General features: G+C 41.6%; 1 protein-coding gene and 1 long non-coding RNA gene across 10 annotated transcripts in view; one reads left to right on the top strand and one right to left on the bottom strand.

Annotated features, from left to right (window-relative positions):
• Positions 1-16,724, bottom strand: part of LOC142819466 (uncharacterized) — a 31,724-nt gene extending 15,000 nt beyond the window's left edge. The window contains exon 1 of the long non-coding RNA XR_012897387.1: positions 16,239-16,724. This is a non-coding gene — a long non-coding RNA (uncharacterized LOC142819466). The remainder of the gene's footprint in view (positions 1-16,238) is intronic.
• The window catches only part of CFAP74 (cilia and flagella associated protein 74), a 121,340-nt gene that overhangs the window by 73,975 nt on the left and 21,348 nt on the right, over positions 1-26,017 (top strand). For all 9 annotated transcript variants that reach the window (XR_012897383.1, XM_075906898.1, XM_075906897.1 and 6 more), the window contains 8 exons: positions 3,092-3,158; positions 4,913-5,002; positions 12,488-12,658; positions 13,851-14,028; positions 15,575-15,684; positions 18,103-18,225; positions 20,723-20,844; positions 24,694-24,822. Coding sequence is in view for 8 of the 9 variants with exons in the window: in XM_075906898.1 (XP_075763013.1) it covers positions 3,092-3,158; positions 4,913-5,002; positions 12,488-12,658; positions 13,851-14,028; positions 15,575-15,684; positions 18,103-18,225; positions 20,723-20,844; positions 24,694-24,822 (990 nt within the window). In the remaining variant the exon portion in view is untranslated. The remainder of the gene's footprint in view (positions 1-3,091; positions 3,159-4,912; positions 5,003-12,487; positions 12,659-13,850; positions 14,029-15,574; positions 15,685-18,102; positions 18,226-20,722; positions 20,845-24,693; positions 24,823-26,017) is intronic.

The raw sequence follows: 26,017 nt of genomic DNA, 5'->3' as shown, positions 1-26,017 counted from the left end.
CTGATAGTCACTGAACCACCAATCTCCCTAGGTGCCCTGAGACCACTGACATTCGTGCATTCCCCATGAATCAGAACACTGCATATGCTTGGGAGAGAAGGGTCTGTGGGCTCCCAAAGGAAGTGGTGTGGGTTGTAAACAGCCTTTAAGACGCAGAAATTGTAAAGACCAATTACGATCTGGCTTAAAAGTGAAAAAAGCTAGCATTTTGTGTGTAAATACTGTTTATTAACAGATTACACTACTTGAACCAAACTTGCTTGGTTTTCATATAAATGATGTTAAAGTTGCCAACTCTTCAGGCTAACCTGAGGAAACAGTTTCTGACATTGATGTTTCTGCTGTACTCCAGTGAAGTAACACAATATATTGCCCACTGAAATGAACAAATCATGTTACTATAATAACTGATTTCATACTCGAGAGATTCTATTTTACAGCTCACTACCCTCTGTCACTTTGTAGCGATAAGATGTGTTTTGAATATCTAGCCACCTCAATATAGAGTTGCCAGATGGTTTCAACAAAAATACCGGACACACTTGACATTACATCACAATCTACATTACATCTTATTTAGAAAATACTAAGTTCTCATTTATATTTTCTCAATTTGTTTCCCGAACAGAAAGCTCAAATACTGGACTATCCGGTTCAAAACTGGACACCTAGCAACCATACCTCAATAAGATAAGCCATAGTACTTCATAAATGATCCCCCACCCTATCAGTCCCTTCAACAGTGTATTGGAATATGAACACAGTACAATTACTGACTGAACACAACCTCCTTGAGAACTAGAAGGTCTGAATTCAACCTTCTGTAGAAGTTCTTGTTAAATATTACCTCTTGCTTTCAAATGTCTGTCTCAATGCAGCCATTCATGGCCCTTCATAATTTTAATTTAATTTAACACATTTTGCACTAGAAGTAGGACATTTGACACTACTGACTAATGTAAGTTTGTACAGTATCTTGAACATTGTCCATCCATTGTTAAAAAGTTGAATGCTGAACTATGTAGTCACAGACACAGAGAATCAATGCACATTTGACCCCAGTTCAGCAAAGCGCCTAAGCACATGCTTAATTTTAAACATTCTTAAGTGTTTTCCTGAATAGGACTCTAATTTACATTGATCTAAAATGCGAACCCATGATTTTAACTATAGGTTGGACCTCCCTGGTCCGGCACCCTCGGGAACTGAGCTGTCCCAGACCAGGGAGTTTGCCAGACCAGGGGAGGTTAGTGATCCCCTGCTGGCTGCCTTACTCTGGGCTCCTCTCCTTGGAGCTCCCTGCCCTCCCATTGGCCCTACTAATGCTGGCCCAGCACTGCTTCCCACCCTGCTGCCTACTCGCTACCCCAGGGTCTCCCAGGGTTCCCGGCTGGGGCCACCTGGCTGCTGCCGGTCCTGTTGCTGCCAGGGGTTCCACAGCTGGGTCTGCCTGACCATCCCACCCCACTTCTAGGGCCAGCCCCTCTGCCGGACCACAGATGTAGCGAGTCCCGGATTTGGGAAGTTCAGCCTGTATTAACACTTCTTAATTAAAAATAATTAAATATTTTTATGGATTAGGAAAGACATTTTCTTGACAATTTTTTTCTTTACTTAGCATGTACATTGAATTGCATATTTAATTCAGCATCACTGATATATGACTGAAAAATAAATTACAATTTATAGCAAGTCTTACTTTGGTATAATAGATTTGTCAAAGTACCTTCAAAAATGCCTGCTAACATACAAATTAAGCTTCAGGTACTATGAACAAAGTAAGTTAATGCAATTTTTTGTGAAACTACATGGGAAAATGTATCTGATGAATTAATTTAGGTTTCAAAAACTAAATTATACTCTTTCCCCTAACATTTACCAAGTAGCTAGCTAGAAATCTTATCTATATATCTTTTTTTTCAAATCAGACTGTGTAAGACCATACAATAATTGCTTGTACAGCACAGATCTGTACATAAAAGCTATCAAATGCTTTGTTATCTCATCTCAAGTAGAAAGCCATAAATTAACAATGTATTAACTCCAACCAATTTTTGCCAAGCATTCAAAAACTACCAAGTAAATCAAAGCTATCTTGATATCTGATTTACTTCACGCATCACATGCATGCATGGTGAAGCTCAGCTTTGGCTTCAGCCCTGAGGCCCAACAAGTCTAATGTCAGCTTTGGTGACCCCATTTGGTGTCCCGCAAGTTTGAGAACCACTGGCCTAGCAAAGTTTTCCAGACTAAGCATGTTTCAACTCCAGAACCTTGAATGGTGGTCCCTTTTTCCAAGTGCAATCAGAGGAGGATTTTTTTTAATGCTCCTTTAATACAATTATTTTTTCTTACGATTGATTTAAGGTATGTTTCTAACAGGCCCAAGATAGGCCCAACTTGATTTCTTTTTTCACAAATCCTGTTCCAGTCACAATTGAAAAGAAGTGTAATGGTCTCGTAGAAGTCCCTGGTGGACTTTTTGTTTACACCACAAAGACCATGAAATATAGCACAATTTGAAACAATAGGCAATTTCTGCTCAAAGGATAAGATATAAATGTTGCTGTTGTTTACAGTTTACAATGGACACCATGTAGTGTAATACTGAGTAATCACCTTGTGACTCCATGATTCTTTTAAATTTATCTTTAACCTGCTCTAGAACTTGGTTAGCAGAGGTAATACATATCAGGATGCTCAACGGACACATGTAGATATTGGGAGAAGCTATGTCCTAGTAGCTAAAAAAGAAGACTAAAGTCAAGAACTTAGGTTGTATTCTTGGTAATGCTACTGGCCTTGTGTGAGATCTTCAGCTAACACTTCATGCCTCTGTACTTCTGTTTTCCCATCTGTAAAATTAGCACAACAACATTGGCTTTTGTAAAGCACTTTGAGACTTTCTATGAAAGTATAAAGTGTGTGTATTATTTCTCAATGCTTGCACAGCCCTCCACTGGCATGTCACTCTTTCAAACTTGTGTGTGTAATAAATTCACTCAGGTCAAAATACGTTATTTTTCTATGAATTTTGGGAGTCAAGAGTTTTCAAATACACGTCTAACTCAGTGGTGTACATTTATCACAGCTTTGATCCACCTGGCCAGATGTCTGCTGGAATGTCATGTGAAGTGGTGGTAACATTTAAACCAATGGTAAGTGCTCTTAATACAGCAATTATAATACAAATATGAATTAGTTACAGGATATGAATAGTAGTGTTGTCCACCTACCCAATTTGTTTATAGTGTCACTACTCCAATTTTGTTTACTGAAAAAAAAGAATTTAAGAACAGCCATACTGGGTCAGACCAAAGGTGCATCTAGCCCAGTATCCTGTCTGTCGACAGTGACCAATAACAGCTGAGCCCAGGCTCCCTGCAGTGCTGCCGCTTTAAAATTGCGGGTGGAGCCCGGGATCAGCTGGAGACTGCCCAGCTGACCCCGGATTCTGTGTGGCACTGCTGCTTTGGCATGTACAAGAGTCCCCAGAGAGGGCTTTTGTGCATTTCAAAGCTGCAGCGCCCACATGGAGCCTGGAGTCAGCGGGACTTCCTGCTGGCCCTGCACACCACACAGCATTCAAACTTTGAAATGCACAAGAGCCTCTGCTGGGGCTCTTGTACATTTCAAAAGCAGAACATGGAAGTGCTTATCGACTAGTCAAGAAGTTGATGGAAATTCAATCGACTACTCGACTAGCAAATTAATCGCTACTTGACATTCCTAATTCCTACTCTTTGTTTCTTGTCTTTTAACCGGTTATCTATCTATGAAAGGACCTTCCCTCTTATCCCATGACAACTTACTTTTCTTAAAAGCCTTTGGTGAGGGACCTTGTCAAAGGCTTTCCAGAAATCTAAGTATACTATATCCACTGGATCTCTCTTGTCCACATGTTTGTTGACACCCTCAAAGAACTCTAGTAACCAATAAGGCATGATTTCCTTTTACAGAAACCATGCTGACTTTTCCCTAACAAATTATGTTAATCTATGTGTCTGACAATATTTTTCTTTGCTATAGTTTCATCTATTTGCTCGGTACTGATGTTAAACTTACCAGTCTGTAATTGCCAGGATCACCTCTAGAGCCTTTATTAAATATTGACATCACATGAGCTATCTTCCAGTCATTAGGTACAGAAGTTGATTTAAAGCATAGTTTACAAACCACAGTTAATAGCTCTGCAATTTCACATTTGAATTCTTTTAGAACTCTTAGGTGAATGCCATCTGGCCCTGGTGACTTGTTACTGTTAAATTTATCAATTTGTTCCAAAACCTCCTTTAATGGTACCTCAATCTGGGACAATTCCTCAGATTTGTCACCTAAAAAGAATGGCTCAGCTTTGGGAATCTCCCCAATATCCTCAGCCATGAAGACTGAAGCAAAGAGTTCAGTTAGCTACCCCACAATGACTATCATCTTCGAGTGCTCCTTTAGCATCTCGATCGTCCAAAGGCCCCACTGTTTGTTTAGCAGGCTTCATGCTTCTGATGTACTTAAACATTTTGCTATTACTTTTTGAGTTTTTGGCTAGCTATTCTTCAAGAAAGATAATTACAACCTTAAAATTTATTTATTTATTTTTGGCACACTACACTGGTGTTTTCAGGTGCAATATTTTATTATAACTCCAAGGATTAAATATATCTGGAGCATGTATTTTCAGGCTGAAATCTATTCCAAACTTGAACGGTATTTTCCTAAAATAAGTTAGGTAATCAACAAAATGTTGCATTTACATAGAACCCTCATTACTCTAAAATTATGTTACTATAGCTAATCTTAAAGATGTATTTATTTCTTTGTTGTAATTTATGAGTTGATTTACTAACTCTTTCAGATGGCTAATGATTTAATGCTTGATCTCTTTAGATGCATCTTTTTTAATTATTTTGTTTAGATAAATGAAGTTCTAGAAGGAAAAGTCACATTTTTGGCTCAGAATGGTTCTTTTTCCATTCCTTTGAAGTGTACAATCAAGAGATGTGTTGTAAGTCTTTTTTTTTTTTTTTACTTTAAACACTTTAGATGAGAGAGTCCTGTGTAAGGGCAAATGAATATAAATATTAGTAAAAATACTTAAACAAACACACTTTTTGCTTTCTTATTCCTCTGTCTAAAGTTCTCTTGTGCCATAATGATTTGAATAGATTCTTCCATGAAAGTGAAATACTACTATATCAGTATGTTTCATAAAGATTTGTTAACAGCATGTAACTCAGAGTAAGCACAATAATAAACAAGGTTTGACATTTGTGCCTAGTAGATGTATTGTTATATTTTGAGTTAAACAAGAAATGCTATTTTTAAGGCCTCAGGTCCCAAACTCTACAGAGAATACTTATCTTCAAGCATGTGAGGACTCAAATACTTCTGTATTACTTCTTCTGCTATTTATTAATTATATGTAATAATAGTCCCACTGACTCCAGTTTAAGAGCCTGAGTCCTGTACCAGGATCCCACTGCACTAGGGGCTGTGCAAACACAGACTAAACAGATGTTCTGAACCCCAAGAGCTTACAAGGTGCTTATAGGTGAAGTCTGTTAAAATTATAGTTAAGCTTTTATCATTTGGATTCTGTAATTAACATGCAAAGAGGATAGGTAAGTGAGTGGTACATGTAGCTACCATCTGTACTTTTTCTTCTTGTTTCCTTTTGACCATAATTAGTTTATAAGCTTAGCTTTCCTTAAAGAACACCCAAGAAAGAGGAGTGTTGCACCACACTCAAAGAACCAGCAAACTAGTGATCTGACAAACTGTCAGAAGGAAAAACTCCAGTCACTTGGGAGACCCAAACCAGGTTGAGCAATTTATGCATAAATGTGGTGGTACAGATTTTCTGCTTAAAGAACCTTGATTTGTGCAAATGAACTAAATCCATCATTTTTCTTCACCAAAAGGTGTTCTAATCATCCCTTTGTTCCTTGCAAGCCAAGGTAAAAAAAAAGTCAATCCTTGAACTTAGCAACTTTTTGTTTATTTCCCACTGCCATGAATGTACATGCTGTCTTTATGAGTTGCCAAAGGATGCTTGCCCTGCCTCTCTGCCCAAGCCCTCAGCTCTGTACTGCCTTTTCCCGGAGCACCCACAGAGTCAGTATTAAATACTGGTATTAAATATCACCATCGTGCCTGATTCAAAAATTCACCCCTCACTTTGCAACAAATTGTCAGTAAATAAATTGCCCAATAAATCAGCTGCTCTTAATAACTACTTGCTGCTAAATGTGAAATTTAGTAGCACAGCAAACCAATAAGAAAATATTTAAGTGATCATAAAGCCTTTGAGTTGTGTATATGGATTTGAAAGAGCAGATGGCCAGTTTTTTGCTATCCTGGAGTCATTGATTGGCCAGGCCATTACAGTTGTAGACATTCTCTGTTTCACATACCTACATTCCTTGTCAACCAAAGCAGTTTACCTATGACTTTGCTTCATTTAAAGTTGTCTCTTATAAAATGGATTTGTTTTCCATCCCTTTCAAAAGAAAACACTTTCTTTGGAAAAGATCAGTGGATGCTTTAAAGAAAAATAAGGAGAAGGAAATGTTCTGAACTACAGAGACTTTAAAAGTATATAAATAGAAGTGTGTATTGTATGAAGAAACATTCTATATGATCTAAAAGTCTGTGAAAATTCAGGTCTTTGTGGTCTACTATTAGAAAAATTTGTTCTCTTCAGCCTGTTGTTCTCTTCAGCCCCCTAATCGTTTTGGTTGCCCTCCGCTGGACCCTCTCCAATGCGTCCACATCCTTTTTGTAGTGGGGGGCCCAGAACTGGACACAATACTCCAGATGCGGCCTCACCAAAGCCAAATAAAGGGGAATGATGACATCTCTGGATCTGCTGGCAATGCTCCTCTTAATGCAACCTAATATGCCATTAGCCTTCTTGGCTACAAGGGCACACTGTTGACTCATATCTAGCTTCTCATCCACTGTAACCCCCAGGTCCTTTTCTGCAGAACTACTACTTAACCGGTTGGTCCCCAGCTTGTAACTATGTTTGGGATTCTTCCGTCCCAAGTGCAGGACTCTACACGTGTCCTTGTTGAACCTCATCAGATTTCTTGTGGCCCAATCCTCCAATTTGTCTAAGTCATTCTGTACCCTATCTCTGCCCTTAAGCGTATCTACCTCTCTCCCCAGCTTAGTGTCATCCGCAAACTTGCCGAGGGTGCAATCCATCCCCTCATCCAGATCATTAATAAAGATATTGAACAAAACTGGTCCTAGAACCAAATCTTGGGGCACTCCGCTAGAAACCGACCGCCATCCTGACATCGAGCCATTGATCACTACCTGCTGGGCCCGGCCTTCTAGCCATCTTTCTATCCATCTTACCATCCATTTATCCAATCCACAATCCCTTAACTTGCTGGCAAGAATATTGTGGGAGACCGTATCAAAAGCCTTGCTAAAGTCAAGGTATATAACATCCACTGACTTCCCCATGTCCACCGAGCCAGTTACCTCATCATAGAAGCTAATCAGATTGGTCAGGCACGACCTGCCCTTTGTGAATCCATGCTGACTATTCCTAATCACTTTCCTCTCATCCAAGTGCCTCAATATGGATTCCTTAAGGATCCCTTCCATGATTTTTCCAGGAACCGAGGTAAGACTGACCGGCCTATAGTTCCCTGGATCATCCTTCTTCCCTTTTTTGAAGATGGGCACTACATTTGCCTTTTTCCAGTCATCCGGGATTTCTCCCGATCTCCACGACTTTTCAAAGATAATAGCCAAAGGCTCCACAATGACATTTGCCAACTCCCTCAGTACCCTCGGATGCACTAAGGATTTATGTACGTTTAGCTTTTCTAAATAGTTCCTAACCTGTTCTTTACCCACCATGGGCTGTCCATCTTCATCCCATCTTGCGTCACTTGGCGCAGAAGTCCAGGAGCCAACCTTGTCCGTGAATACAGAGGCAAAGAAAGCATTGAGTACTTCAGCTTTCCCCACATCATCTGTCACTAGGTTACCTCCTTCATCCATTAGGGGCCGCACACCCTCTCTGATCACCTTCTTCTTGTTAACATGCCTGTAGAAACCTTTCTTGTTATCCTTCACATCCTTAGCCAGTCGCAATTCCATTTGAGCTTTCACCTTCCTGATAACCCCCCGGCATTCTCAAGCTATACCTTTAAACTCCTCCCTGGTCATTTGTCCAAGTTTCCACTCTTTGTAAGCTTCCTTTTTGTGCTTAAGTTCACCAAGGATTTTCCCTGTAAGCCAGTCCGGTCTCCTACCATGTTTGCCTCTCTTGCTACGCGTCGGGATGGTTTCTTTCTGTGCCTTCAATAAGGCTTCTTTAAAATACTGCCAGCTGTCCTGGACTCCTTTCCCCTTCATGTTAACATCCCAGGGGATTCTGCCCATCAGATCTCGGAGGGAGTCAAAATCTGCTTTTTTGAAGTCCAAGGTGTGTTTTTTACTACTCTCTTTTCTTCCTTTCGTCAGGATCCTGAGATCTACCATCTCATGATCACTGCTTCCCAGGTTGTCACCCACCTCCACTTCCCCTATTAGTTCCTCCCTGTTTGCGAGCAGAAGGTCAAACTGCGCATGGCCCCTGGTCGGATCCTTCAGCACCTGTGTCAAGAAGTTATCCCCAACATTCTCCAAAAACTTCCTGGATTGCCTGTGTACTGCCGTATAGGTTTCCCAGAAGATGTCAGGGAGTATGTCTACACTACCCTCCTAGTTCGAACTAGGAGGGTAATGTAGGCATACCGCACTTGCAAATGAAGCCCGGGATTTGAATTTCCCGGGCTTCATTTGCATAAACTGGGCGCCGCCATTTTTAAATCCCTGCTCGTTCGAACCCCGTGCCGCGCGGCTACACGCGGCACGAACTAGGTAGTTCGGACTAGGCTTCCTAGTCCGAACTACCGTTACTCCTCGTGGAATGAGGAGTAACGGTAGTTCGGACTAGAAAGCCTAGTCCGAACTACCTAGTTCGTGCCGCGTGTAGCCGCGCGGCACGGGGTTCGAACGAGCAGGGATTTAAAAATGGTGGTGCCCAGTTTATGCAAATGAAGCCCGGGAAATTCAAATCCCGGGCTTCATTTGCAAGTGCGGTATGCCTACATTACCCCGCTAGTTCGAGCTAGCGGGGTAGTGTAGACATACCCAGGGTGATTAAAGTCCCCCACGAGAACCAGGGCCTGCGATCTGGAAGCTTCGCTCAGTTGTCCAAAGAAAGCGTCATCTACCTCATCCACCTGATTTGGTGGCCTGTAGCAAACACCAACCACAACATCAATGCTGTTGTTTGCTCCTTTAAACTTAACCCATAGACTCTCAACAGGTTTTTCTCCCTCTTTATACTGGAGTTCAGAGCAATCGTAGTGCTCTCTTACATATAGTGCAACTCCTCCTCCTTTTCTCCCCTGCCTGTTGTTCCTGAACAGTCTATACCCTTCCATGACAGCGCTCCAGTCATGCGAGTCATCCCACCAAGTCTCTGTTATCCCAATTAAATCATATTTCTTGGTCTGGGCCAGGGCCTCCAGTTCTTCCTGTTTGTTGCCCAGGCTTCTCGCATTAGTGTACAAACACTTCAGGTAACCAGTTGATCGTCCTATCTTCTCCATTCGAAACATGGGTCCTCCTTTCTTGCCCCTTCCTCTCTGCATTTCTTCCCGGTATCCGACTTTCCCACTCCCCTCAGGGTTTTGGTCACCGTCACCCCGACGAACCTAGTTTAAAGCCCTCCTCACTAGGTTTGCAAGCCTGCCCGCGAAGATGCTCCTTCATCTCTTCGTTAGGTGGATCCCATCTCTTCCTAACAATCCTTGCGCCCGGAACAGAGTCCCATGGTCGAAGAAACCAAAGCCCTCTCTGCGACACCATCTGCGCGACCATGCATTTACGTCCTCAATTCGACGATCCCTGCCCAGTCCTTTCCCTTCAACAGGGAGGATGGAGGAGAATACCACTTGCGCTCCAAATTCTTGGATCCTTCTTCTTAGCGCTACATAATCTGCAGTAACACGCTCAAGATCATTCTTGGCCATATCATTAGTTCCCACGTGGAGAAGCAGGAAGGGGTAGCAATCCGAAGGTTTGATCAGCTTGGTAAGCCTCTCAGTGACATCCTGAATGCGAGCTCCTGGTAAGCAGCACACCTCTCGAGATTCCAGGTCCGGATAACAGAGGGATGGCTCAGTCCCTCTTAGAAGGGAGTCCCTGACCACCACCACCCGTCGTTTCCTTTTGGGCGTGGTGGCCGTGGAACCCCCATCCGTAGGACTACGCATCCCATGCCTTCCAGTAGATGGTGTTCCCTTCTGGTTTCTTCCTTGTGAGGTCCCTTCCAGAGCTTTCAGCACTGCAGAGCCTGTGGAGAGAGCTTGAAAGCGATTGCTTACCTCTATAGCATCGGGGGATTCCCATGCTGGCCTTTTTCCCCTTCTAGAAGTTACATGCTGCCAGTTCTCTTCTTGGTCACGTACTGCCCTCTCTGGCTCTTCTGCCTGCCGTGCTTGAAGGATTAAATGCTGCCTTCTATCGAGGAAGTCTTCATCCTCTCTGATCAAGCGTAGGGTCGACACTTGGGCCTCCAGTCCTCTAATTTTTTCTTCCAAAATGTCGACCAGCTTGCACTTGGTGCAGATGAAATCCGTTCTTTCTTCCAGGAGGAAGACAAACATGGCACACACTGTGCAGGACAGCAGACCCATCACCAACCATCACTGCTGTCCTGGAAAAGGGATTTAAAAAGAAAGGCAAGAGAACCTCCCGCCCTTCCCTCTCCCCTTCTGAACTCCCTCTCAAAACTCCCTGTTAGCAATCACCTGTTCACAAGCTCCTTGGTCGCTTGCCCAGTGCCTTATAAAGCCCCTCCCCCTACCAAGGCTCTTTCTGTTATTAGTTTGAAGCCTGCTACCCATTCATTTCATTTGGTATCCTCTAGTCCTCCTATTATGGGAACTAATGAAGAACTTTTCTTTATGCACCCTCTCCACACCACTCATGATTTTATAGACCTCTATCATATCCCCCCTCAGTCTCCTCTTTTCCAAACTGAAAAGTCCCGGTCACTTTAGCCTCTCCTCATATGGGATCTGTTCCAAAGCCCTGATCATTTTAGTTGCCCTTTTCGGAACCCTTTCCAAGGCCAAAATATCTTTTCTGGGGTGAGGAGATCACATCTGTACACAGTACTGAAGATGTGGGCTTACCATAGTTTTATACTTTCCCTCCTCCTTCTTCTCCTGGCTTCCCCCTTCCAGCTCCCTCTTCCCAGGTTTCCCCCTCCCCTCTCCCACCCTCTCTCTTCTCCTCTCCCACCTCCTTTTCCCAGTCTCCCCAGAGGTTAATGCTCCGCTCGACCACCAGTTTGGTTAAATAAAGAGAGTTTCTATTTTTGAACACACGTGTCCTTTATTTTTACATCAGGAAGGGGTAAGTGGAAGGAGGTGAGGGAGGAATGGGGTACGAGCCCCCGATGGGGAGGACTGGAGTGGCTCTGCAGGCTCCTCGGGGTGGAAGCTCTCCTGCAGGGTCTCCTGGATCCTGACAGCCCCCCGACTAACCCCCCGGATGGCAGCTTGTGGCAAGTACAGCCAGGCTGATGGCCAAGTGCTGTGATGTGCCAAGTGTGGGCACTCAGGGCACTCCAAGACAGGACTGCTTTGCTGTCCCTCATCGAGGTAGGCAAACAAGCGGGGAACCCTGAGAATTGTCTGTCCAGGGTGTGGGTTGGGTCCCTTTAAGCACAGTCCTCGGCTAGCCTGAGACAGCAGCTCCACGCTCTAAGTCCTAACCTGATGCCCTGGTGGCACTGGTTCCGGCCAGTCTTAACTTCGGTTCAGGGTCCATTCAATGTGGACATGCTAGTTCGAATTAGCAAAACGCTAATTCGAACTAGTTTTTAGTCTAGATGCACTAGTTCGAATTAGCTTTGTTTGAATTAACTAATTCAAATTAAGTTAGTTCGAATTAGTGCTGTAGTGTAGACATACCCTATGGGATTAAAGCTGTTATAGACCTAACAAGCTAGAATGTGTCAGATTGATCTGCAGTCAATACAACACGTTGGACTCTGTTCTTTTCAAGCATGGTAATAGCATGATAAGGCCATTTCATTGTGATATGAGAGGAATAATGGGGTCAAATTCCGCTCTGCAAACCAATATATAATAAATATAGAATAACTCCCTTTATACAAGGAAGTTACCACAGATTTATCAACTAATGTAACTAACCCCAGAATCTGGCCAACTGTTTCCAGCATCATTTAATTGAGTGAAAGAAGAGTTGTTCACTTTAATAAGACTTGGTTGTTTAGATGGGTTGGCTTTTACACAAAAGTGCCCATAATTTGTGTCATTATTTGACATTGTCTTTGAAGAGGTAATAAGGACTTTAAAGTATTGTGCTCAAAATGGTAGATGTTCGTTTAATTGACATTGCTGACTATTTAGGACAGCAGTAATTATGGTTTTTCTCCTTACAGCTGGCACTAGATAAAGAGCTCATTGACTTTGGCACTCATGTGGTGGGAGAGACAATTTCACGGACCATCATCCTGACAAATCAGGGAGCTCTGGGAACAAGATTCAAACTTCAGACATCAGCGGGTGACAATGGCACACACACAGCAGTGAAATCTTCCCTCGAAAAAATGGTGGGTTCAAGTACATTTTGTCAGGGTGACTTAGACCCTGTTTCTTTTGTTGTGCTTGTATATACACCCATGACTCTGTATACGCCATTCCAGTTCATCTGATGAAATGGGTTTTACCTATGAAAGCTTATGTCCTAATAAATTCTTTAATCTCTAAGGGTATGTCTAAACTACAGGCTTTTGTCGACAGAGGCTTTGTCAACAGATATTGTCGACAAAGCTTCTGTCCACAAAGAGCGTCTAGACTACATCCAGTTCTGTCGACAAAGCAAACCACTTTGTCGACATGAGAGTGTAGATGCAATAACACCTTCTGTCGACAGAATCCTGTCGACAAAAGGCATTATTCCTCGTAGAATGAGGTTTACCGCCGTCGACAGAACTTGGCAGTAGTGTAGACGCAGGTATAGTTTTGTTGACAAAAGTCCACTTTTGTCGACAAAACCCTGTAGTCTAGAAACACCCTAAGGTGCCACAGGACTCTTCGTTGTTTTTGCAGCTACAGACTAACACAGCTACCTCTCTGAGACATCAAAAAAGTGTTACTTGTATTAGGAAAGTGACAATTTACAAATAACATCTGAATTCACAACTCCTTATCTATATCCTCTTTCATAGCTGCTTTCTTTGCTAATTAAAACAAAGTTGTATTTAAAAAAGTGAGTTAACTATGCAAACCAGGAACATCAACAAATATTCTGGCTAGTGCATCAGCAACAGACTTGCCTGGTTTCAATGAGTCTTTATCACTGGGGACAAGTCTTGCTAAAAGACAGCTCAAGATATGCTTGACTCAGATCTGAGGCTGAATTTTCAGCTTTGACAGTTAAAGAAAAGCACACCTGTTTACTTGTGCGTTATAGGAAATTTGTTATGAAATCCTTGAGCAACAATACACAGTGTCAATTTTCCTGAGTCGTTTTTCTGAACAGTCACTCATTGTTCTAGTGAATTGTGCTCACTATATTGGTTCCATTTCCAAGCAGCAATAATTGCATCCTACCTCCAATAAAACTGTAGTATAAAAGTGTGCAGTTTGTATGGGATGCATAATACATTTTCTCCACACACAATATACAATGCAGCTAGATCAGTTTATTTCCTTTAAGAAAAATGGCAGGTGGAAATGGAGCTAGATGCAATAAGTTACATCTTGATATGTTTCATGGTTTAAAATGTTTCCAATAATAAGGTTAATCCAGCTTTAAATGGCATCATCTCTGAAGAGAAAGCCAGCAGCAGTCCTGCAGAATCATCCATATCTGAAAACAAGGACCAAGTTTCTCCTGTTCATACTGAAGAAGTTACCCAACATATAAGTCTTCCTGAAAGCCAGAAGACTGAAACCAGCCTGGGCAGCAGCCATGTAGGTGAGATTGTGGTTTTAAAAAAAATGACCCTTTGTCATTTGAGAGGCTAAGCATTCTCCTAGGAGTTTCATTAGTTCATATAGAATATAGGCGCTTAAAATGCTGAGCAGACTTTCTCAATAAATAAAACAATGACTATTCCAGTAGTGATATAGGTTTTTGTTTGTATGATATCCCAGCCTAAAGGCATCCTGGCAAGGCATAAAAAGTGACTAAAATAATGCACAATACAATTGCATATACCAAAAGCCATGGAGACTGGCCCCCCAATAACCTCACTTTCCATCACCTACTAACCTCAGATAGAAATCCAAAATCCAAATGGATTTTCCTACAGAGACTACAAAATTGTTATCATTGTTCTTGTCTCATCAGCTGAACACCCACCTTTCACAAGAGAACCACATGACAAGTTTATTTTTATAACCTATAATTTTAGGAACAACGTGACATACAGATGAACCTCCTCAGACATTTTTCCTCTCATCATTTAATTTTTATTTTTTGCTCTATAAGATTGTGGGGGTAAGAAAGGCTTGCATCCATTAATACAGATATTGAAAAAGTTAAGTGTTCCCCATCATTCTGATCATTTTACTATTCTGATCAAAATATGCTGTTAAAATCATATTGAGCTTTCTCTTTTTTTTTAAATTAAAATGGATTTTGTGTTTTGAATCTAAAACATTCTGTAACATTCTTTAGGTTTTTTTTACAATCATGGTGCTCTCTCCACCACATACAATATCTGCATACTGTCTTTCAGATGAGATCTTAAACATAAAGGTCTTCTCTGTTCTCCATGTGCATTAAAGATCCCATGACATATTGAGCATGGATTTACTGAGTCAGCCAAAATTACCCCTCTTCCCCGCAATTACAATGAAGTATGCAATCACCAGCTGGTTACTGCCCCCACTACAGAAGTAGCTACTTTTCTTTGGTGCAATATGAATATAGGCAGAGGCACTTTCAAGTCCTTCAGGAGGGTACGTGTTATAATCAACCTATAGTATTCATTTTTATATCTGTGCTGATTAAGACCCTGCTTGCAACACGGGTCTTCCTGAAAATATCACACTGATATTCTGCTCTCTGCACTCTCTGTGGATAGAGAGTCCAATTCAAGCTCTCTGTTATTTGGGGGCCTTCATGGTATTGGACCCAGCTCTCTCTGGGAAGATCCTGGGCACCCATCATAGCTGCATTCCACAGTAGTGGGAGGCTCTTCAGTGGGGAAGACAGAGCTTTCACATGACTAGAGCAAACGACTATGAACTCATTCTCACCGGAGCTAAGAACAATGACGGGTCTTGCTGCATTCTGAACATATACAGTACATCTTTAACAATTAAATTGTACCTTCTTCCCTTGTGATCATTCATATCAACAGAGAGAAATTCTCTAGATCCCTCATAAACCCCCTGCTCAAAAGTCTGAGAGGAGATATGGGGTTTGCATTATTTTCCAAAATTCAAGGGACATGGGCTCTGATGTTTTAACTCCCAGTTAGTCACCCATCCTCAACATCTGATTTGTTTTTTAGAACAACATAGTCGAGATACATTAAATGTCGAGGCAGATCTAGAGGCAGAAAAAGCACAAAGCCCATCAGAGCCACCATCTGAAGGACCAGTTGAAATTACACTGGGGAAGGTAATGTATTTACTGCGATATGTACAGGCTTTCAGCTAGTCTAATTCTTGAGCAAGGCCAACTGGCGAATCAAATCCTGCATTCTTTACTCAAGCAAAATTTGCATAGGTTTCAGTTTGAGCTCTGACAAAACCATGAGGTTTCATCATGTGTTATTTTATTTTAGGCATTTTATATGTACAGTAGAGCCTCAGAGTTATGAACTGACTAGTCAACCACCACGGAACTGGAAACATGCAATCAGGCAGCAAAGACGAAAAATGCAAATACTGTACTATCCAGCACAGTACTGTGTTAAACGTAAACTACAGGTTGAACCTCTCCAGTCTGGCACTCTCTGGTCTGGCAACATCTATGGTCCAGCATGATTTTAGATAGCCGGATGCCGACTTTTCATGGGTGTGGCCTAGTTTCCCACAATTCCATAAAGTTTGTTTACAGCCGCCAGCCCTGGCTTTCAATGTTCTGTGCTGTTATTTAGCTCTAATTTACCCCTAAATAAGAGCCCAGTAAAGATCCCATGACAGGAGATAATGCTGCTTGATAATACTGACCTCCTGTAGTCTGGCAAATTCTCTGGTTCGTCACTGGTCAGGTTCCAAGGGTGCTGGACTAAAGAGGTTCAACCTATACTAAAAAAGGGAAAGTTTAAAAAAGATTTGACAAAGTAAGGAAACTTTCTGTGCTTGTTTCATTTAAGTTAAGATGGTTAAAAGCCACATTTTCTACTGCATAGTAAAATTTCAGAGCTATATTAAGTCACTGATCAATTGTAAACTTTTGAAAGAACAATCATAACATTTTGTATGAAGTTACAAACATTTCAGTAATGAACCACCTCCATTCCCAAGATGCTCCCAATTCAGGTTCTACTTGTATTTGTACTGTGCAGGGTGACCTATCTTACATTGGCTTTTTCTGACTAGCACGTACTGGCCAACTGTCAGGAAAGAGAGTATACATATATTTTACCCTTTGTACTCTTTCAGTCTCTGATTCAGTTTCTGTGTCTTCTATGCCTTTTAAAAATGTACAGTGTTTAATGTAAAATTAAACCAAAGCATATTATAATCAGACTGGGGAATTTTCATTGAATTTCTTCCGCTTTCATAGGGTCACCATTATTTAGTGTAAATTACAAATGTTGCCACAACTGCATGGGATGTGGAGTCTCATGTTTTCATTGAAATCAGGCCACAGTTTGTGGCTTTTATTCATTATTATTATTCATTATATTGTACTAGCACTCAAAATACTTAAGGCCATGTACAGGCTTACCTAGACATAGTGCTGGACGTAAAAACTTTGCAATTTAGAAAGATTGGGGGGCGGGAGGAGGAATAATCAAAACAAAACAAAAAAAATCACCCAGAGAGAGATGGTCTCTCCTTCTCCCCTTGCTTCCTCTCTCTGACCAAAGAAAATATTTCAGATTAGGGTAGCAGGCTCTTCTCAAAAGCTGATACATCCTATGTGAGATGGGGAAAGACAGGCCAAGGGACCCTTGGCAGGGGCCTCTAAATCCACTCCGAGAGGGGCTGGAAGGCCCTGTCTTATCCCTGCATTCTCAGCAATAGCTGATGTTGACTGTTTTGGAGCAGGATCTCCACATGTCCTGGGGTTTATAAAACCCACCTGTCAAGCATCTATTGGCTTCTGCTTCTCCTCTTGTAGAGGGGAGTATGAAAGGCTAGTGGGAGGAGGAACAGGCTTTTGCTTCACATATCACTTATGTGCCAGCCTAGAGATGATGGAAGGAGGCTAGAATAACCAGAGGAAATGGCAAAACACATAACCAAGATATCACACTTAGGGTGCGTCTACCCAGCAGCATTATTTCGGAATAACTGATGTTATTCCAAAACAATATGGTGCACATCTACACAGCAAGCCTTTATTTAAAAATCATGTCAAGCTGGAGAACTTCTTTCTTCTACTAATGGTAACTCTCATTTCATGAGGGGTAAGGGAAGTCGAAGGAAGTGTTTTTCCTTTGACCTCCAGCTGCGTAGACAGTGCAAAGCCAAATTAAGCTATTGCGACTTAAGCTACACAATTGAGATAGCTAAGTTGAGTAGCTTAATTCAACTTTAGCCCAGAGTCTGAGCACCTTCTGGAAATTAAAGAAGTCACTGTCTCAGATGAAGTGCCCAGGTTTTTGAAGAAGCAAGCTCTTTAAGGTACTATTGATACACTTTTCTGCTGAAGCCAGCACAGTGTCTTCTGTCAGACCATGGGCATAACTATGTAACTGTATAGCTCCGTTGACCGTATTTCTATGTACAAAGGCCCAGTAATTCAGTACAGGTACAGGCTCAGATACTGCAACAATGAGCACAGTATAAAATTCTATACAGAATAGAATAATGCAGCCAGATTTTAATGAAAGTTAGTAACACTTTTTTGCTTCACATTTAGGTTACAGAAGGTGAAATTGGACCCTTCAGCTCAGTCAAACTTCAGATTATTTTTACCCCATCCATCCCTGGGGATGTACATGCTGAGTTTGAGATAGCATTTGACAACCCAGACTGCAAACCAGTGAGTGTTTTTAAGTGACATGGTCTGGTCCCACACACTGAAGAGAAGAAAGTTTGACATCCTTCTGTGTGTCACAAAAGCTGAAGGGGCTTGAAGGTGGGATTGAAGCTGTGGGAGAGCTTAGAGAAAAATAAGTGTATAGTCATCCTAAGAAAGGAAAGTGAAACCACTTGGAGGAATGCATAACTGGGACAGGTGACAACTGCCATTAACATTAGAGTGTATTTTAATTCTGTACTTTTATTTCAGGCCAGACACAGCTGAGATGTTGATCTTAGTAGCTTGTCAGAAAATCCACACTTAGCAGGAGGCTCTCTGTCTCAAACCTAGCACTCCTCAAAATCCACAAAGAAGCAGCTCTATCATTTTCTGGACATATTTCTTTGGAAGGAGGGAATGTCCCTTCTAGGCCTGGGCTGAATCCTTTCATGAGGGGTCACTGTGGAAGCAGCTTGCACAGTGCTGACCATGATCTAAAAATCAAAAAGGCGTCTCATAAAAAGTGGAAACTAGGACAAATTACAAAGAATTAATATAAGCAAACAATACAGGTATGCAGGGGCAAGGTTAGAAAAAAAAGCACAAGCTCAAACTAGCTACAGACAAAGGGAAACAAGAAGATTTTCTATAAATATATTAGAAGCAAGAGGAAGACTAAGGACAGAGTATGCCCATTGCTCAGTGAAGAGGGAGAAACAACAACAGGAAACTTGGAAATGGCAGAGGTGCTTAATGACTTATTTGTTTCAGTCTTCATCAAGAAGTCTGATGAAGGAATGCCTAATATAGTGAATACTAGTGGGATTGGGTAGGTTTAGAAGATAAAATAAAAAAGAACAAGTTAAAAATCACTTAGAAAAATTAGATGTCTGCAAGTCACAAGGGCCTGATGAAATGCATCCTAGAATATTCAAGAAGTTGATAGCTAGAGGCTCAGATACCACCTCTATCATCCTTGAAAAATCATGGAAGACAAGAAAAATTCCAGAAGACTGGAAATGGTGAAATATAGTGCCCATCTATAAAAAGGGAAATAAGAACAACCCAGACCAGTCAGTTTAACTTCTGTACAAGGGAAGATAATGGAGCAAGTAATTAAGGAATTCATCTGCAAACACCTGGAAGATAATAAGGTGATAACAGCCAAGATGGATTTGTAAAGAACAAATCATGTCAAACCAATCTGATAGCTTTCTTTGATAGGATAACAAGTCTTGTGGATAAGGGAGAATTGGAGTATGTGGTATACCTAGACTTTAGTAAGGCATTTTATATGGTCTTGCATAATCGTCTTATCAATAAACTCGGCCAGTGTTTCTCAAACTGTGCTCCACGGAGCCCCAGGACTCTGTGAGACATATCCAGGGGCTCCATGAGGTTGACAAACTGGAAACATCGACAGGTTCAGCACATACAATCAGTAGACTGCTGGGGTGCCGCATAAATATTTACATATGTAAAGGGCTCCAGAGCCCAAAAAGTTTGAGAACCACAGAACTAGGCAAATACAACCTAGATGGGACTGCTATAAGGTACGTCCATAACTGGCTGAATAACCCTTTTCAGAAAGTAGTTATTAATGGTTCACAATCCTGCTGGAAGGGCATAACAAGTGGGGTTCCACAGCGGTCTGTTTTGGGACCAGTTTGGTTCAATATCTTCATCAACAATTTAAGTACGCTTATTAAGTTTGCAGATGACATGAAGTGGGGAGGGGTTGCAAGTGCTTTGGAGGACAGGGTCATAATTCAAAATGATCTGAACGAACTGGAGAAATGGTCTGAGATAAATAGGATGAAATTTAATAAGGACAAATGCAAGGAAGGAACAATCCGTTTCACACATACAAAATGGGAAGCGACTGTCTAGGAAGGAGTACTGCAGAAAAGGATCTAGGGGTCATTGTGGACCACAAGCTAAATATGAGTCAACAGTGTGACACTGTTGCAAAAAAAGCAAACATGATTCTGGGCTGCATTAACTGGAGTGTTGTGAACAAGACTTGAAAAGTCATTCTTCTGCTCTACTGATTAGACCTCAGTTGGAGTACCGTGTCCAGTTCTGGGCACCACATTTCAAGAAAGATGCGGAGAAATTGGAGAAGGTCCAGAGAAGAGCAGCAAAAATGATTAAAGGTCTAGAAAACATGAGCTATGAGGCAAGGCTGAAGGAATTGGGCTTATTTAATATGGAAAAAAGATGACCGAGAGGGGACATGATAACGGTTTTCAGATATCAAAAGGAATGTCACGGGGGGGGGGGGGAATTGTTCTCCTTGGCACCAAGGTAGGACAAGAAGCAATGGGCTTAAACTGCAAAAAGGGAGGTTTAGGTTGGACATTAGGAAAAAATGTCTTTAATATTAACAACAGGATATATGATTCTGCTGTTGATCAGCATAAACCCTAGTTTCCCTTTATCCTGATTTGTTGTTAGAGATTTTCAATGACCTATATAAAGGAGTAACCATTATTGATTTGTATATTCAAATATATAGCTACACTTTTGTGTCATTGGAGTCTCTGTTGATGTGCCTGTTTGGGTGACCAATCCAAATGTTGATCTAAAAATCTGTATGTACGATCGGCTCTACCAGGATTCTGTCATCATTAGAAGCAGGTAAGCTATCCCACAATCCATTACTGATCAGCTTATTATAATAATTAAATAGGGAGATCGTAAGGAATGTCTTGTCTGAGAAAGAAATATAGCAAAGCATCATATTAAAAGGCGGGGAAAGACACTAATATAGTGACAAGTAGTACTTAAATAAATTTGAATAAAACCTCATGTCACCTAATAGGGCCTTCAAAATTTCCTTGGTCCTGCCTTGAGGAGACTGAAAGTCTTTATCAAGTGCCATCTGTGGACTTTTTGGCCATCTCCCTACAGGTAGGCACATAACCACAACCACAAATAGCACTAACTGGTTCCCATACTGGCTGTGTTGGCAGAGAAGCCAAAGACTTTGAATTAGCCAATCATTTAAAGAGTTAGCTCCTTCATTTCAGTATTGAAGCACATTGGTAGGTCAGTGGGGAAAACTTGCGCTGCTGCTGCATGTGCTGTATCTGGATGGAAGACTTCAGTCTCTAAGGCAGACACCTAACATCTTTTGCCTGCACTACATTCACATAAATTTTAGGGAAGGAAGAATGTTAAGTTTATTATTTCATTATGCACAAGTACATTTAGTCAGCCTGGGATACCCTACAAAATGCCTTGTATTTCTCATTGTTATTCTTCCCCAGGCTTTCCCCTGTAGTTAAAATCAATGTCAGAACTAGAAGCCAGCCTAAGGCCAGTTGTGCCTCATAAGAACTATGGAACAGCCACCATGGAGGTCAAGCATACCTTTAAGAGATACTATAATACCTTTATATAGTATAATCAAGCCTGAACTTGCCTATTGGTTTCTAAAAGAGCCAGTTTTATTTCCTTTAACCTCTGCTCCTACAGACCTAAACCCATTGGTGGGGGCAAGAGGGCAACTGCCTCATGGCCTGGGATTCAAAAGGTCTAACGACTCCTGGCCACTACTGTGGTAGCAGTGGTGGCTGGAGCCTTGGGCCCTTTAAATTGCCACTGGAGCTAAAGGCGGTCTGGGGGCCACAGCGTGGTCCAGGTGGCACAGAGCTGGTTACCCCAGCCCTGTTCCTTCTGCTCAAGTCTCCACCCCTTCTGGGAGCATGGAGCTGCTTCAGGGGACTGGGCAATTCTGTCAGCTCCCCTGCCCACTCCTAGTCTGTGAAGTTCTCACTTTATAGTGTTATCTAGATATTTAATTAGTGGAGGTATTTATAATACAGTACAGTGTTTCTGTCGGTCTTATTTCAACTTGGATATTGTTGGCTTTGGAAGAAAAGGCCTTCATTCTTTGGGTGAAAAGATTCACAACTGCCTTTGTTACTGTTTTTCCCTCCCTCATCTGGCTCTTCCATGCTACTCCTCCTCTGATGTCATCTTGTTAGGATCGTGCTGCTGGAGGGTGGCAAGTAGAACCACCTTGAGATGCAGCCAGAGCCCCTCACCGGAGTCCAGGCCAAAATTTCTACACTTCTATTTTTATCTCTGTCACCTGACCCTGAGTCAGTAGATCCATGCTCTGAGACTCATCACCATGGGCCATTTCCCCACCCCCTTTTTTGCAGTGTAAACATAACCCTTTATTTCCTAGATACTTTGTACACCTAGCACAAGGTCTTGTGGCTAAGGCAGTGGCCTGGAACTTGGGAGACCTGAGCTCTAGTCACAGCTGTGACAGATTTCCAGTGTGATATTAGACAAGTCTTTTTATCGCTTCAGTTTCCCATCTGTAAAATGGGGATAATAAAAATTTCCCCAGTTCACACAAATGTTGTACATTCATTAATGATTGGGAGAAACTCAGATGCTGTGATGCTAAGTGCCATTTAAATACATAGACCAAATCCTTATTTCAAAGGATCCTGGATGTTTGTCCAGGTACTTTTATATACAGTCCTCACCACTAATATCTGAGCCCTGTCCTATGATGTCAGATCATATCACAGTGTAAAGGTAATCCTGCAGATTGTTAGTTTCCTAGAGATCTGTGCAGTGACTCTTACCTTTAGAGAATGATTCTGTGAGCTACTCTGTTAATTGACTTACATGTGATGGTTCCCCCCACTCTATCTAATGCAGTCACTGACTTCGAAATGCTGAGTGTTTCTATTTTAACAATCATCCTATTTTTATTTCTATTTAAATGCATGCCAGTGGGATTTTTTTTTACTATCTCTGCTAGAAGACACATTCTAAACTTCTTACCAGAATTAGACACTACAGAAATTCTTCACAGTTGGAAAGAAATAGTAGAGCTGTTATCTCAGAAATTCAGCTCATAAATGTGACAAACAAGTTATGTAAGAGATTTCCTCGGTCTAAGATAACCCACTCTCAGGGACAAGATTATAAATGCAGAGACAGAATAATTTGTCAGTTAAAAGTGATTAACTCCCCCCAATGCAAATCCCAGGTTTTGAGATGTTCCTGGCTTAGGGAAGCTGTTAAGTATCTTAGGCCAAAATGTAGATAGCCAAAGGGAGCAGTCATGCAAGATGTGGAGGGCCCTCAGACCAGTGCAGCCTGTCTTCAGTATAATGGAGGATGAGGCCCTTTACTTAGCGTCCCAGTTCTAACTGCACTACAAGGTAGACTATCTGTTAAGCATTAGGCTTGAAACCCTAGTACAGACTGAACCGGTCTCATACGGCACCCTTCGGATCTGACAGGTGCTAACCAGAGAATTTGCCAAACCATGAGAGGTTAATATTTTCTAGTAGTATTACCAATGCTTCCACTACTTACTGGGCTCTTAGAAGACATTTAGGGGTAAATTAACAGCATAGAACACAGAGCTATGACTGGTGCCTGTAAACAAACTTTATGAGACCACAGGAAACTTGGCCACACCCATGGTAAGTGGACTTTCGGCTAACTAAAATCATACCGGACCATGGATATTGCCAGATCAGAGAGTGCTGGACTAGGGAGGTTAAACCTGTACTGACTATTCAGACTCTGGCAATGATGGCTCAGCCTTTCAACATGCCGAAGCAGGCACATTCAGTCCATGTGTGGAGAGCTTTTAGATAAAGCCAGGACTCTTGCCACAATCCATGGCCATTAAAGATTCTGTGCACTTGGTGTTGGTGGAAGGATTTAATCTGGGGTCGATTGCTATGCAGTGCACTTCACACCACACCACTAAGACAGCAGAATGCACAGAAAACAAGCAGAAAGGATTACTGTTGCTCATCATCAATGTTGCTGATGTGATCGGTTACAGCATTGGAAAAGACCTGGGAACAAAGCAAATGACTACTTAGCAAATGGCTGATTTTTAAGCTTTCATTCATATGCATTAGTCTGTTCCAGATTTCATTCCTCTTTTATTCTCCTGACCACTCAAGAGACTATCTCTGCCTGGCAGAGCTGCAGGCATTCAGACTCAGGGAATTGCTGGACTTTGACCATGAGTTAATATTAATACTGGTTTAGATTTGTTCAGTCTCACCCATCCCGGATTACTTTTGCTGAACCATGGGTAGGCCCACATTTTAGCAAGGCTGTCCCTTCACCTCTGAATGAGTTCCATCTAGAACAGAGTCCATGTGTCTCTAGAGCCTTTGGTTCAGGAAGGAAAGAAAATGTGAGATAGGTACACTATAGCCTGCTTTTATTCTGCGACACTTTGGCTTTGAATCTGGGTGAACTCAAATATAGAAACCTAGATTGGGAAACACTGTAGCCCGACAGAGAACACAACATTGTGATTTTGCATTAACAATTCTATGTACCCAGTGTATCTTCCTTCACTTGCAAAGGAAGCTTGAAATAACTCTAAGTGCCATGTGCAAAACTGAGCTGCAATGGGAAAAAGAGCTAGAGCAGTAAGTAAAACATCAGCACAAACCCACTCAGGTCTGTCCAATCTGTTTGCAGAGCAAAAGCTGCTCTACGCTTGAAGTTTGAAGTATGCAAAGAACTGAGCAACCACATGGAGCTTCTTCCGAAAACAGGTTACATTCAAGCCCTGTCAACCTTCAGTGTGCAGCTGAAGTTCCTTCCCAGGTAAATGAATGGTATTACTCACCTCTCTGTTTAGCATTGAAGATATTAGAGTGCCTATCTGTGAAAAGTGATAGAAATGTAGCCGTGTTAGTCTGGGGTAGTTGAAGCAAAATGCAGGACAATGTAGCACTTTAAAGACTAACAAGATGGTTTATTAGATGATGAGCTTTCGTGGGCCAGACCCACTTCCTCAGATCAAATAGTGCTTCAACTATCTGTGAAAAGTCAGAGCAGGCCACATTTTCTCTGACACCCACAAACTGCTATGGCTGTAGTTCACACTACTGATTTCAGTGCGATTGCATTGCTGTACTGAACATAGAAGTTAAATTACTCCAGATATATCAGAGATACTGAGAGTAGAATCAGACTTTGAGGTCCGATTTTCATTGGTGCTGATCTGAATTTTCCACTAATTTTATCTGGAATTGAGATAAAAATTCTACTCTGGTTGCTTTCAGTAAAGTCAGATTTTCACCCATGTGTATTCAGCCTCTCCAAAAATTAGACCCTCTGCTCTAAAATGAAAATCTAAAGTCAGATGCCAAAGCTTTTAACAGCATAAATTTTCAAAGAAAATATAAATGTTACAATTCTTCCTACATATTAAATTTTATCTCATTACAACAGTTATAATTATGACAACAGTTTCTAGTTCCTAACATCAGATTGTATAAAATCCCCTTTACTGTCCAATCATGGTGTTTTTAAAGTCAAGCATTTAATAAATAACAGAAAGAAAGAACTGAAGATTATTTGTTTCTGTAAGAAGTGAATTTTGATGGGAAAGGACAATAAGAGGAATTATTTAGTGTGCTCCATGGATATTAAACTAGCAATAAAGTGTAAGAAAATTTAGGCTGACTGACCTCAAGTTCTGTTAGATTGTGCACTAGTCTCCCCACAATAGTGGTGAAAGCCCATTGCTTGGGACTTTTAAGACTAGATTGGACAGAAAACTAGAGCATATATGGTAGGGAACAATGCTTTATTTGTGACGGTACTGCATGGAACGGCGTACCGTCACCTATTTTCCCAGCATACAGAAAAGGAATGGAATTTCCCCCATGTATACCCTGGCACCTGTTTTCCTGGGGCGGCTTGTCTCCTGCTAGAAGCCTGCTCAGGACGCAAGGCGTTTTTTTTTTCTGGCTCCCAGCACAGTGTTTCGGCTCTTAAAGGTTTGCATCTGGCG

This window comes from Pelodiscus sinensis, chromosome 23 (genome assembly GCF_049634645.1).
Source record: "Pelodiscus sinensis isolate JC-2024 chromosome 23, ASM4963464v1, whole genome shotgun sequence".
NCBI classification, from domain to species: domain Eukaryota; kingdom Metazoa; phylum Chordata; order Testudines; family Trionychidae; genus Pelodiscus; species Pelodiscus sinensis.
Note: the sequence above shows the minus strand (reverse complement) of the source record. Positions and strands in the feature narration are given on the sequence as shown.